Raw genomic sequence first — 15038 nt, 5'->3', positions numbered from 1 at the left:
AGAGAGAGAGAGAGAGAGAGAGAGAGAGAAGCGCCTACTCCACCTTTTTCTACCTGCTCTTACCTGCCAATCTACGTAACCTAACCTAGCCTATCAATCTACCTACTTACCTACCTTCCTAACTACCTGTGTAATATTGTCCTACTACTCATCTATCCTCCACGTTACCCACCTACCTACCTACCTACCTACCGGCCAACCTACTTACCTACCAACCTACCTTCCTACTTACCTGCCTGCTAATTCTACCTTTACTTAAGCTCTGTACCAAAAAAAAAAAAAAAAATGGGTGAATGGGTTTTGACTGAATGGGGAGGAAGTTTTTGAGAGAGAGAGAGAGAGAGAGAGAGAGAGAGAGAGAGAGGGAGAGAGAGAGAGAGAGAGAGTCTTCATTTCACACACAGCATGAGATGGAGACTATACATGAAAACAGCAAAAATATGAACAGCGGAGAGGAGCGGAGGTTGGAGGATGTGTGTGTGTGTGTGTGTGTGTGTGTGTGTGTGTGTGTGTGTGTGTGTGTGTGTGTGTAGTAATGGAGGTATGTTGATCTACCCGCCTACTAACTAGCCTACTTACCTGCCTACCTACCTACTGTACCTACCTACCTACCTCTCTCATCTTAATTAGCAGTCCCTTATCTCCCCTCTTCTCTCTCTCTCTCTCTCTCTCGCTCTCTTTGTTCCTACCTCCCATCACCCTGTCTCCCTTCTTTCCTCTCTCTTCATTCCCCCACTCTACCTCCTTCTCCTCCTCCATTTTTATTTCCCTTTTCCTATGCTCTCTGTTCCTCCCTTCCTTCATCCTTCTTTCCTCCATTTCTGCCAGAACTTTCATCTCCGTTTTTCCATCTCTCCCTTTGCCCTCTCTTCCCACGCTTCCCTTTACCTCCCACTATTTTTCTGCTGCATATTCTCATCTTCTCTCCCTCCCTCCCTCCCTCCCCCTCCACCCTCTTCTCATCTTCTCTCCCTCCCTCCTTCCCTCCCCCTCCACCCTCTCTTCCCCCTTCCCCACCTCTATTCAACTCGCGGTCGATACCCGCATTTGCTACCCCGTTACAAAACTGCCCCCTGATTACAGCGTTACTCCCGCCTTTGTTTACATTTGACTAGGGAGAATTCGTAGCTACCTTCCTCGGCTATTTCTCCTGCATATTTCACCCTCGTATCGTCTCGCCCACGGTTTATATCTCTTTAATATTAATATGGTTTACGTTGTGTCATACAAGATGATTATTAAGCTGTAACAGACGAAATAAATCTTAAAGTCGTCTGCAACGTAATCTTCAACGCCAGCGAAAATAAATTAATTACATGCTCATATGACCGCCCCCTCACTGCTCTGAATTCTCAAAAAAGCGCACCATTTTCTTTGTCCCGTATTTTCAAAAGCCTTGATTGCTTTGGCTGTTCAATTTTAAACGGGTGTAATTTTCGGCGCGTAAATTTCCAGAAGTCATTGTGTCGGCGCGAAATTTCAAAACGCTTAAATTTCTCCGCCCGGTAAATTTTCAGGCGTCTTTAATTTCGCCGCGATGCATTTTTAAAAGCCTTTATTTTCGCAGCAGTGAGTATTCCGAAACCGCTATTTTCACTGCTGTAAATATGAAACAAAGAAGTGTAATATTCTCCCGTGTAAATATTCTCGGCCATCCCCGCACACAATAGCGTTTGGAACTTTTTAATAGCTTAGTTTGAGAATGGCGTGTTCGCGCAAGGGGGAGAAGGGGGCGGTAATATACCCTGTGCATCTTTTTATTTTATCTTGGTCCTAAAATACCATTCCCCATCTTGAATGCAGAGTTTTAAAAATAGGTGAACCCTAGAATATGCTACCAGTCACGAGGAAGTGCTTTAGAAAGAATGGAGAGCCGTAGCATTTATTCTACCACTGAGCCAAGCGAAATAATATGCAAAAAGTCAAAACAGATTACCACTAGAATATGCTGCCAGTCACGAAGAAGTGCTGTGGAAAGAATGTGGGGCTGTAGCATTCATTCTGCCACTGAGCTACGTGAAATAATCTGCAAAAGGACGAAAAACCTGGAAATGTAACGTAGGCTGGTGGCAATTTGTGTCTGGCCGCGAACTGAAATAGAATTGACTTTATGTTTTCCTAAAAATCCGCGGGGAGGGGCTGACAGGGTAATGAGGAAGAAGGTGAGAGGTTAAATGGCCAAGTTCTTTTTCGTTTTCTTTTCTTCCTTTCTTTCTGCCTTCCTCGTCTCCTCCTCCACCTCCTTCATTTTCTTCTTCGGCTTATTTTTGTTCTTATTTTCACTGTTATTGCGGTTATGGTTGTTATTCTTGTTTCTCCTCCTCCTTCTCTTCCTCCTCTTCTTCTTCATCTTCTTCTTCCTCCTCCTCCTCCTCCTCTTCTTCGTCCTCCTCCTCCTCCTCCTCTTCTTAGGGATATTTACGATTTATTCCCTATTCCGTCTCAGGTAATCTTTTGCAGTATGATTCAAACGACATCAGAAGCTTGCCCTGTCCTGCGTTCCATGATCAGACAAACAATTCCTGGTTACGAAAGGAAATCCATCACTGCTGTTATCAATTTTGGACAGGACGAGAGAGAGAGAGAGAGAGAGAGAGAGAGAGAGAGAGAGAGAGAGAAAGAGAAAGAGAGAGGGAGAAATGGAAGAGTAGAAACAGTCCATATTTCCAGCTCTTCGTGCAAATATAAATCACAGTTACGAAAGAGAGAGAGGGAGAGAGAGAGAGAGAGAGAGAGAGAGAGAGAGAGAGAGAGAGAGAGAGAGAGAAAGAGAGAGGGAGAAATAGAAAAGTAGAAACAGTCCATATTTCCAACTCTTCGTGCAAATATAAATCACAGTTACGAAAGAGAGAGAGGGAGAGAGAGAGAGAGAGAGAGAGAGAGAGAGAGAGAGAGAGAGAGAGAGAGAGAAATGGAAGACTAAAAACTGTCCATATTTTCAGTTCGTGCAAAAATAAATCACAGTTACGAACAGAAAAATGATCTTAAAACTATCTAATAATCCCATCTCACCACAGACGCAGGTAATGAAGGGGTTAATGAGGGCCACAATTAACCCCTCCAGTTCCAGAAATATCTAAATTAAAATCACCTGGTCGGAGCATCATTAAAATAAACCAAAAATAAAAACGAGTCACTAAATTCGTTAATAAATAAAACGATGACTCCAACTGGTATTTTTTTCAACCCCGTGATTTAAAAAGAAAAACAGTGGAGGAGTTTTCCGTTAATTCAAAAAGTTCGTTGAGGGAAACACAACCGCTTTTAGTCCATTTTTCAGCGCCAACGAACGCTCCCCCGCCATTCCCCGCGCCAAAAAAGAAAGAAAAAAAAAAATCGCGTTTACAGATGATCCATTATAGGTGGAAATGTTGCGTGGGGAGAGAGAGAGAGAGAGAGAGAGAGAGAGAGAGAGAGAGAGACAGACAGAGACAGAGACAGAGAGAGAGACAGGTTAGAGCTTACTTTCATTATTTGCTCTACTGCTTCGAGCTACACAGGGAGAGAGACACAGGTTAGAGCTCTCTTTAATTTCTCTAACCCTCAAATTGTGCAAGACCCGCGTCCACTAACTCTTCTAATGGCCTAATATTTGACCTTTTCCCTTTGACCCCGACCTTCGACATATTACCCTCCAAATTTCATCACATAGTTGTCAAATGCAGTAGGTTTATCCCTTGGCTGATCTTCAACATTTCCTCCAAGTCCGGTTAAAATCGGATCAGAAATGATTGAGTGATTTTGTTACCACACACACACACACACACACACACAAGAACTGTTAGGGTTAATTTGTCACACACACACACACACACACACACACACACGCCGCTCAGAACATCACACACCCGCTCTCCCATCGCCAGAGCGGGTGTAAAAACAGAGAAAGGTATGGCAGGGCAGAAATAACTAAATAATTCCACCACATTACCTTCACCACCTTCCCTCCTCTAATTATAGCTGGTTGTGGTGGTAGTAACGGTAGTATGGTAGCAATGGTAGTATGGTAGTAATGGTAGTATGGTAGCAATGGTAGTATGGTAGCAATGGTAGTATGGTAGCAATGGTAGTATGGTAGTAATGGTAGTATGGTAGCAATGGTAGTATGGTAGTAATGGTAGTAAGGTAGGAATGGTAGTAAGGTAGCAATGGTAGTATGGTAGCAATGGTAGTATGGTAGCAATGGTAGTAATGGTAGTATGGTAGTAATGGTAGTATGGTAATAATGATAGTATGGTAGTATGGTAGTAATGGTAGTAAGGTAGTAAGGTAGGAATGGTACTATGGTAATAATGGTAGTATGGTAGTATGGTAGTAATGGTAGTATGGTAGTAATGGTAGTATGGTAGTAATGGTAGTATGGTAGTAATGGTAGTATGGTAGTACGGTAGTAATGGTAGTATGGTAGTAATGGTAGTATGGTAGCAGTGATGTGTGAACTGACAACGAAGGCAATAAGAAACCTAAGGACGGCTTCAGAGTAGAACCTGATACCTTACACTAGCTCTAAATCACTCTCTCTCTCTCTCTCTTTCTCTCTCTCTCTCTCTCTCAAAAGAATAAAGAAAACACAGCTAAATTTTGATGCAGAACGAGAAAGGGATTTAAAAAAAATCCATTCCGCAGCGCCACTGTTGCGTAGCGGCGAGAGAGTGAACTAACCCACCAAAACATTCCCCTTTCGGCATTTTTAAAACTATGTTCCTCTGTCTGCTTTAACTATGCGTAAAACTGCTATTTCTCCGTCTTCAGTGCTGAGAGACGAACGATGGTAGTCACGAAGAAGTCGTGTGGAAGGGAAGGAGTACAAAATAGGAGATATATTATTAACTCGATCTCATCTTCATTCAGGCCCCTCACACTCTCAGCTCATCCTTCCCTCCTGCATAAGTCTTCCATGCCGGGTGCTTCATTTGATTAACTACTTGCAATGTATGTAGGGTAGAACAGTCTCTTCTGTTGCTAAATAATAATGCTAGATAGATAGATAGGCAGATAGATAGATGTATATACAGCGCAATCTGGACCATACGTTGGCAATACATCCACAAAATAAACGAAGTCGAGGGGAAAGTAATATTTTCCAGAATATCCCCCTCTCACACGAATCCCCCAGTATGGCAGCCTTTGTCCTATTAAAACGAATTGGCGTCCTATTGCGAGATAAATACAGCTTTTATATTTTTGGTCCTAATATTTTTGTGCAAAGTCCTTGGGCCCAGGGGAAAGCTACCTAAATCCTCGCAGTATCGAATTCTTGCGACACTTCTTTTTCTGTGTTTTCGTCCAGTTGGTCCCATTTTTACGCTTATTATTATTATTATTATTGGTGGTGGTGGTGGTGGTATTATTTCTATTGTTATTGTTGCTGTTCAACCCCGCCAACTCCCTCTCAACCCCACTAGCTCTCCCAACTCACCCTACCAACCCCTCCACCCCCTGCACCTAGCCATAGTGCCATAAATTTCACCACAACCCCTCCAAAAGTCTCCCACCCCCTCCAACCCCCACCTTAGCCTCTCCACCAACCCTCCAGCACCCACTTCAACCCCTCCACCCCCCACAAATCCCTCCAATAACTCTAACAACCCCCCTCTCTAACCCCCTCAACAGGACCCTGGAGTGCGAGCGACTGAGAGTGCATCGGAATTTAGTGATGGCGTTGATCGTGAGGTTTGTGGTGATGCTGGTCATTACGGAGCCCTTCATCACACACCGCACCACACTCTCCTACAGGGACGTGGTGAGTGAGTGTGTGTGTGTGTGTGTGTGTGTGTGTGTGTGTGTGTGTGTGTGTGTGTGTGTGCCCTTCATCACACACAGCACCACACTCTCCTACAGGGACGTGGTGTGTGTGTGTGTGTGTGTGTGTGTAGTGATGCTGGTGATACTTAGATAGCCAGACAGCTTCATATAAAGACAGGTTAGAAAGATAGCACAGACAGCTGGAAAAATAGACAGCTTAGATATTTAGAAAGAAAGGTAGATAGCCAGCCAGGTGGGAAGACAGGTAAAGACGAATGCAAAAGGAGTACAAAGGTAGGTAAACAGCCACACACCTGTCAGTCCTTTCAGTGCTGTTTTTAAGGGTAAGTTTAAGGTATATTGATGAGGTAAAGGAAAGGATAGGGGGTAGGTAGGTAAGATGGGCTTGTAAGTAGGTAGGTAGGTAGGTAGGTAGGCAGGTAGGTAAGTGGGTATATGGTGGGATGGGTGACTACGGAGAGAGAGAGAGAGAGAGAGAGAGAGAGAGGCTACCTGTATTTAGTTTCCGGCCAATAATTCAGGTAGGTAGAATATCCCTTAGCAAATTTATGTGACTCCCTTAATTCCACGCACCTGGATCCGCTATACACTTGGTCCTAGGTGACACCATGCACTTCTTCGTGACTAGAAATTTAATCTACACTATACTCCTTTCACTCCAACCTGGCCTAAAAATTGCCATCTCTCCATCTTGAATGCTGAGTTGTAAAAATAGGTAAAGACTAGTATTGGGCTGCTGGTCACGAAGAAGTGCTATGGGAAAGGATGTAGAGCCGTAGTAGTGTCTTTTTCCGCCACTGAGCTACGTGAAATAAGCTGCAGAAGGACTGAGTTAGAGTAAAAAGAAAATAATAATAATAATAATAATAATAATAATAATAATAATAATAATGATGATGATGATGATGATGATGATGATGATGATAATAATAATAATAATAACATGAATAGACTTCCTAGATCTTTTTATTTATTGCTTTGTCTGTTGCTCCTTCACCTGGTGGCACTGACATAAACGGGCGGCTCCACTGCCTGGTTATACAAACGTTTCTCAACCTCCCTCCCTATTCCCCGAAAGGAGAATGGTAGACTGCAGTATACTACCACTATGATTATTCTCACTACCACTGTCATTACTACTACTACTACTACTACTACCACTACTGCTACTGCTGCTGCCATATGTCTTAATTACGAGGATTTGGCTCACTCAGGGAAGAAGTGATGCGGTGAAAAGGTTTGACAGGGCGTAAAGTGACGGTGGACGGGTGATTGGGAAGTGAGAGAGAGAGAGAGAGAGAGAGAGAGAGAGAGAGAGAGAGAGAGAGAGAGAGAGAGAGAGATGGAGAACGACGCCATCTTGGAATATGGAGTATGTCCAAGATACCCAAATTAACCATATATATCGCTAATTATCTCTTTCATCCTATTTATCTATCACTTCTTTTACGTCTCCAACAATTATTTAATCCTTTCTATCCATCTATCTCTCTTCTGTTTTCTGTCTAACTCTATATTTTCTCTTTTTTTCACGTGAAAGGACTGGGCATGCAAGAGTCTGCTGGCACTGAGAATGTACACACAAATGGCGTCAATCAACTGGATGTTTGTGGAAGGACTTTTTCTGCATACACGCCTCACTGCAAGAGTTCTCCCCGCCAGACCTCCCTTCCCCTTGTACTACACGATAGGATGGGGTAGGTAACGGTAGGATGGGGTAGGTAACACGATAGGATGGGGTACGTAACGATAGGATGGGGTAGGTAACGATAGGATGGGGTAGGTAACGGTAGGATGGGGTAGGTAACGATAGGATGGGATAAGTAACACGATAGGATGGGATAAGTAACACGATAGGATGGGATAAGTAACACGCACGATAGGATGGGGTACGTAACACTTTAATTTAGTCTACTTATTCCAGCATAACTCAAGGTGTACACGAATATTTTATCCCTGCATCTTAAAGTAGCGTTCAAAGCATTCCAAGATAGACAGATAGATAGATACATAGATAGACACACAGATAGACAGATAGATACATAGATAGATAGATTTTTTATAATGTCCTCTTATGCTGTGTTGTTTTATCTTGTCTTTTTATGTCATTATTTTGCTTTTTTCTTGTTTTTGACGGTGTTTTTCGTGGCCAGGTGCTCCGCTGGTGTTCCTGGTGTGGTGGTGCAGCGTGATGGGCGTACACCACCCCGCCCACTGCTGGAGGGGCTATGGGAACCTGCCCTATATATGGATCCTGGTGGCGCCCATGATTACTGCCCTGCTGGTGGGTGAGAGAGAGAGAGAGAGAGAGAGAGGGAGAGAGAATTTGAGGACTGAGAAAACTTATGGGTATGAGTGAGGAAGAGCAGTTAAAAAAATATTATTCAAGACACAGACTACGAAATATATACAGTAGGTATCTCTTTTTCCCTTGATATTTGCTTACCTGAGATACAAGGTGGATAGATAGACAGACAGATAGATAGATAGATAGATAACAGAGAGAGAGAGAGAGAGAGAGAGAGAGAGAGAGAGAATAAAAGAATATGTGTAGCGTAATGTGACTCTCCCCACCCAAATCAATGTCTCACCCAGGCAGGTGGCTAAAAATTCTACGCATGTTACACGCCTCATTTCACTACCTCCCTCCCTTCCCCTTCCCTCTCTCCCCTTCCACTGTCCCTCCCATTCCTCTCCTCTCCCCCTCCCCTCTCTTGTGGGAGGGGAGAGGGAGGGGAGAGGGGAGCAATACTATTAATCCCGTATCCTTAACCCCCTCGTTACATCACCTTTAACAGCCTAATTCGACATGCTATTACAACTAACTATTCAGGTGTCAATGATCTTTTTTTTCATTAATTTTTCATATATGTTCGTCTAGAGTTCAAAAATAAAGTCAAAAGTCAAAATAGTGGTCATTATAAATTTTTTTTTTTACTTGGTCAAAATTCACACGCCATGCATATAATTTTTTTCGGTTCGTTATTAATGATAGATAGATAGAGAGAGAGAGAGAGAGAGAGAGAGAGATGTTTGGGAAGATGGACAAATAGATAGACAGGTAGATAGATGGTGAGATAGATAGATGGTTGGATGGATGCATGGTTGGATGGATGAATAGACAGATAGATAGATGGATGGATGGATAGATAGATAGATAGACAGATAAACAGATAGATAGACAGAGAGATAGGGAGGTAAATAAATAGATAGACAGACAGATAGATAGACAAATTACCATACTCTTTCTTTTTTTCCATTACGTAAACAAGTCTCCATCTTTTCTGTTCTCCCCCCCTCCCCTCCCCCTCCTCCTCCCCTCTCCCTCCCCTCCTCCCTCTCCCCTCCCCCTCCCCTCCCCAGAGACGGGTAAATCCGTTAATTGTTTAAAATTGGAATCTCCCCACTACGTTCTGATTTTATTTATTTATTTATTTTTTTAATTTGGTTTCCCCTTATTTCAGGCATTACAGCGAGCATAGAAAACGGGAATGAATTGGGAGAGAGAGAGAGAGAGAGAGAGGAGGGAGAGAGAGAGAGAGAGAGAGAGAGAGAGAGAGAGAGAGAGAGAGGAGGGGGGGAGAAGATAGGTAGATAGACAGATAGACAGAAAAGCTAAGACAGAAGAAAAAAGAAAAGAAACAAAAGTATAAAGATAGAGAAGCAGAAAGAGAGAGAGAGAGAGAGAGAGAGAGGGGCAGTGAAAACAAAGCAGAACAAAAAAAAAAAAGGAAAAACATTGCCAGGGAGAGAGAGAGAGAGAGAGAGAGAGAGAGAGAGAGAGAGAGAAGGAGGAAAGGTAAATAAATGAAATAAAGAAGAGTAAACAGAGGCATGAAATAGAGAGAGAGATAACTGGGTAAGGGGAGGGGAGAGAGAGAGAGAGAGAGAGAGAGAGAGAGAGAGAGAGATACTGCCCTCACTAACTTTATTTACCCTACCCTGGCCTTCCATTCCCTTCCCTTCACTTCCCTTTCCTTCCCTCCCCTCTCTACCTTTCCCCTCTCCCCATACACTCCTTCCCCTTCCCCTCCCCCCTCTCTACCCCCTTTCTCCTCCTTCCTCTCTCCCTCCCTCTCACTCTCCCCCTCTCACCAACGTATGGAATTGAATCACAAGGGTATTGGAACACAAGGTTAGCCGAACACCCCCACTCACTATACCACTCCACCACCTGCCCACTCACTATACTCTCTCTCTCTCTCTCTCTCTCTCTTCCTCTCTCTCTCTCTTCCTCTCTCTCTCTCTCTCTCTCTCTCTCTCTCTCCATTCTCTCCATAGCACTTCTTCGTGACTAGCATCATATTCTAGTGCTTGTCTAGTGTTACATATCGGCGAAAACGAAGAGATGGCAATTTTAGGCCAAGTTAGAGTAAAATGAGTATAGCATAGTATTCTAGCGTTAATCTATTGCCACAACTCGGTATTCAAGGTGGGGAGACGGCAATTTTAGGCCAGGTTAGAGTAAAATGAGTATGGCATCGTATTCTAGCGTTAATGTACTGCCAGAACTCGGCATTCAAGATGGAGAGACGACAATAATATTAGACCAAGTTAAATGCGAAATGAGCCAAGTTAATCCTTCCTTTGGTGCTATTGTCTCCTGCCCTCATCTCAAACTATAATCCCTGTCCTCCCCTCCGCGCATTCTAGGAAAGGGGACGATGTTGTTAAGGGCGCCGATGCCGAGAAAAGCGCGTTGACGGATAGTTTGTGTTGGCATGGGAAACTTCGGTGTCTCTTCTTCGGCTATTTTTTTTTTCTTGTTTTATTCTTGTATTGTTTATGTATTTATTTATTTTGTTTATTTATTTTTACTTATGCCTTAGATTTTGAGGAGTCATTTTTATTTTATCTCTATTTTGTTTATTTTTCCTTATTACGCCTTAGATTTTGAGAAGTCTTGAGGAGAATAAAATCGCTAAGGAAGAGGGATTCCGTAATCTCCCGGAAGAGAGAGAGAGAGAGAGAGAGAGAGAGAGAGAGAGAGAGAGAGAGAGAGGGGGGGGGCTAATTATACCATACAGGGAACACGGTATTAAATTATGAGGCTTCTTGGCAAACCATATCAACCTCATTTAGCTCGTAAGTTACCCAGGCTTGCTCCACGTGCCATGTTGCGTACCACCCTTCCCTTACGAGCTCGTAGTCGCGAAGTTCGTGGATTCAGACCGTAGGCTTTCCCGCTCGGTGACGCTGGGCTGTAGAGGGTTAAAAAAAAAAAAGAATCGTAACTTGATCTGTCTGTCCGTCTGTCTATCTATCTGTCTTTCTGTTTATCTATCTGTTAATCTCTGTCTGTCTAGTTATAAGTCTTCTGCATTCATTGTTTCATGCACGTCCACATAACCTGTCCATCTGTCTGTCTGTCTGTCAGTCTATCTATCTGTCTGTCTGTTTCTCTGCCAATAAATAGATAGACAGATAGACGGACAGATAGATAGATAGATAGATAGACGAACAGATAGGTAGAAAGAGAGAAAGACGGACAGATAGACAGATAGACGGACAGATAGATAGATAAAGTCTGTATCTATGTAGGATCGAAATAGCCTCGTACCCACACATCTACAGTATGTATATATGTATCTATGTATCTATCTATCTGTCTATCTATCTAACTATCTACTCCATCTATTGACTTTCAGATGAACCTACTCTTCCTAGTCAACATCATCCGCATCCTGGTGACGAAGCTGAAGGCGGGAGAGGCGAGGGAGGCGAGGTAAGAACATCTTAAAACTCTCTTCATGCAAACTCCAGACGATATAATTAACTTAGGACAGGCCTCTCGTAAGGAAGGTGTTGAGAGAGGCACTGTCTAACCCTCCTCTAACTTCTAACTTCTCCCCTAAATTGGATTAAATCGTTCAGAGATGGAGAATGATTATGAGAGGTTGAAGAAGGAACTGCACGCTAACTTACTGTACCGTGGAGTTCTATAGATGTGTTAAGTTGGATTTTGTGGTATGATTAGTAGACTGGTGTACTGGTATATTTTATGTGGTATATCCAGCCATCTAGTGCTGTTCATACTTATTTTGTAATTCCAGTAGGCTAATATATTGTAGTTATAGGTAGATAGATAGACAGATGGATAGTTAGACTGGTTGATTAGCAGACAGATAAATAGATACATAGATACATAGATACATACATACATACAGACTGACTGATAGATAGAAAGGATGTGGTATATTCAGGTAGATTAGCATACTGTATTAGTGGTGTACAAACTAGTGTAGCATAGCTCAGAATTAACATCATAACCCCCATAGTCTAGCACACAGCAAAATCATTTCATGGTGACTACGGATCAATTATTCTCTCATTCCGTCTACTCAGTTGTTCTCTCATTCCATCTACTTTCCCCCTGGCAGCAACAGCGAAGAGGACACACGCCGACGCGACACTGGCAAACACAGACACAGGCCACTCCGATACACCCTGCAGATCCACCGCAACTCACGCCGACTCGCCACCAACGCCTCCAGCAGCACCGGTTCCTTGGATCAGAGCCCCTGCGGATCGCCACGGATTTATAAGGGCAAGAAGAGTGTGCTTGGACAACGCTTAAGTAGCTGTAGCACTCAAAGCACCCAGTCGGATTCGGAGAGCAGCGTTCGTAGCCGAGAAGGTAGCCCTCTTCTCTTCCACCGCTGCGCCAAGTCGGATTCGCCCTCCACGAACGAGCGGAACGTAAACAGAACGCAGCCCTACCCCCCTCCCCCTCGCCAGCCACTGAGCCAAGTCCCTCCACGCTCCAACCACGCCTCCCTACGCTCAAATCATGACCATCCACGCCTCCCTCACCGTCAGCTTTCTCGAAGCAGCCACACCAACAGCGTCCAGCACTATCCCTCCGTCGGTTATGCTGCAAACCGACCTGAATTTAATATCAGGTAAATATAGCCTAGACCAGCCCTGTTGTTTGTTGCCGGACCCTCGAGAATAGGGCTGACCCAAACTAATCTCTCTTCTTACGTCACTTCTTGCGAAAAATTTCCTCAACTAAGAAGTTTCCAAACATTTCTGATCCTAACAATGAGATCCACTCCTCCCTAATGACCTGATATAGCCACTAATTATCTGGTATGGCTGCTAATGGCCTGATAAGTCTACCAAAAACTAATTAGCCTCTTTTGATGACTCCTAACGACTAATTATGATTGTTAATGCCCTGATAAATTCTCTGACGACCTGACGTGACTACTAATTAGGTCTTGGAGTCTCAGGTAAGACATCAACGCGACCAGGTGCGATACTAACGACTTATGATAACTATGACGACCTGTGATAGCTACAAACGACCTGATATAGCCACCAACGACCTGGAATGACCGCTAACGAGGCCACGGTGTTTCAGGAAGGCGATCCGTGCGACCATCGTGCTGTTCCCGCTCCTGGGCATCACCAACCTGCTCTTTGCCGTCAACCCAGGCGACAAGGGAGACCTGGAGGGAGCCTACATGCTGACCAACGCACTATTGCAGTCATCACAGGTAGGGGAACACACACACATACACACACACACACACACACACACACACACACACACACACACACACTCATTATTCTCAGTCCAGTCACACAATATTGCACATACAGAAAAAAAAATCCAGCTTAAGAGGTCAGATTGTTATGCTGTGTTGGTGAGAACAGAGGGAGTTTTTTTTTTTTTTTTTTGAGAGGCTGACGAGAAAATGGAAGAAATGAAAGTGTATTTGATTTTATTCTTTTGACTAAAGTACAATCCAACTTGGAGGTTCAGTGCTCTTATTATTACACTTTTCGCAAGATTTCAGTGTGTAGATACCATAAAACTTGAAAAACTGTCGTACATACTCGTACTAAGGTAGGTACTGCTGCAGTTCTTAATCACTGGTTTATTTTGTTTTGGTGTCCTTCGCCCTCTTCGCTCTACTGCCAACTCGCCGCCGTCACCGTCCTGATGCTGCACAGGGCGTTTTCGTGTCGGTGCTGTACTGCTTTCTGAACAGCGAGGTGCAGGAGGTGCTGAGGAAACGGTGGCGTCAGTACCGCGTCAGACACAGCGGGCCAAGACGCTCCAGTAGTCGAAGAAGGAGCGGCCGAACCTGTACCCTGGTCCTGGAGTCAAGCCTATCCCGCCAAACTAGCGCTGCCCGCCTCTCAAGCTCCGCCCATCTTTCCAGCCCCTCCCACTTCTCAAGCCCCGCCCACATGACTAGTCCCTCCCATTTTTCAAGCCCCGCCCACTCCTCCAGCCCCGCCCATTACACAAATCCCGCTTACTCAAACCCTACTCTCCTCCCCAGTCCCACCCACTATCCCAGTTCCGCCCACCTCTCCAGCACCTCCCACCACCTCTGCCAGATCCCGCCCACCAGCAGCCACAGCCTCATGAGCCCAGATATCGAAACCACTGAAGTCTGAGATGGTCCATGTACCCGCCATGTTGAATCCATTCCCGATATACGTTTTTCTTTGTTTATTTTCCGTTTTCTTCGATCATGGAAGTGTTTTCTGTTATACGTTCTATTTTTTTTTTTCCCCCACTTGTTGAGCAAAATAATATGATGTGAGTGATGCATGTTTGCTTTCTTCTTGCTCTTGTTAGTGATATTTTTGCGTATTTAATTTTATCAGGGTGTAGTAAATGTTAGGAACCTGCACTCTGGATTATGTGTATAGTGATGTTATATATAGCCTTCTCTCTCTCTCTCTCTCTCTCTCTCTCTCTCTCTCTCTCTCAAAGGTAGGCCTATTATCTCCCGTTTTGTCTGTGTGTTTACGAAATATACTTGTCTTTGTAATAAAATGTAATCGGTTATCTTGTACCTCTGAGTAACCTATCTTTGTAGTGTGTGAGAGAGAGAGAGAGAGAGAGAGAGAGAGAGAGAGAGAGAGAGAGAGAGAGAGAGAGAATTGATGCTTAGAGATGCATTAACCCTTTCAGCCAGAGGAAGACAATCACAAGGCGACTTTTATTCTGCTAAGTATTTCTCGAACTGAAGGGGTTAAATTAATCTCCATTAACCATATCACTTCTAGCTTATACTGGATAATATAAAATGCAGGATGATGTAGGAAAAATAGTATTGACCGGTCCTTTTACTGGGATTAAAAACTGAGAATGAACACTGTAAAATGGCTAGTGTCTTGTTTTGTTTCGTTTTTGTGTAGTTTTCATCCGTCAGAACTGGTCCACTTCCTCATCTTACCAAGGCAAATTATGAGATTCTGGTTGCATGGGATACGATGCGTGGAGATACAATATAGGAATGAGTCTC

General features: G+C 43.8%; 1 protein-coding gene across 1 annotated transcript in view; it reads left to right on the top strand.

Moving 5' to 3' along the window:
• The window catches only part of LOC145417749 (corticotropin-releasing factor receptor 1-like), a 23937-nt gene extending 9756 nt beyond the window's left edge, over positions 1-14181 (top strand). Inside the window, exons 5-11 of the mRNA XM_080286359.1 lie at positions 5614-5743; positions 7307-7463; positions 7920-8050; positions 11415-11491; positions 12147-12668; positions 13133-13268; positions 13729-14181. Of these exons, the coding sequence (XP_080142485.1) occupies positions 5614-5743; positions 7307-7463; positions 7920-8050; positions 11415-11491; positions 12147-12668; positions 13133-13268; positions 13729-14181 (1606 nt within the window). The remainder of the gene's footprint in view (positions 1-5613; positions 5744-7306; positions 7464-7919; positions 8051-11414; positions 11492-12146; positions 12669-13132; positions 13269-13728) is intronic.
• The last annotated feature ends 857 nt before the right edge of the window (positions 14182-15038 follow it).

The sequence above is a fragment of the Coenobita brevimanus genome, chromosome 14 (assembly GCF_032717465.1).
Source record: "Coenobita brevimanus isolate Jiangsu-jjx chromosome 14, ASM3271746v2, whole genome shotgun sequence".
In the NCBI taxonomy this organism is placed as follows: Eukaryota; Metazoa; Arthropoda; class Malacostraca; order Decapoda; family Coenobitidae; genus Coenobita; species Coenobita brevimanus.
The sequence above is the reverse complement of the archived record's forward strand: the minus strand, read 5'-3'. Positions and strand labels throughout refer to the sequence as shown.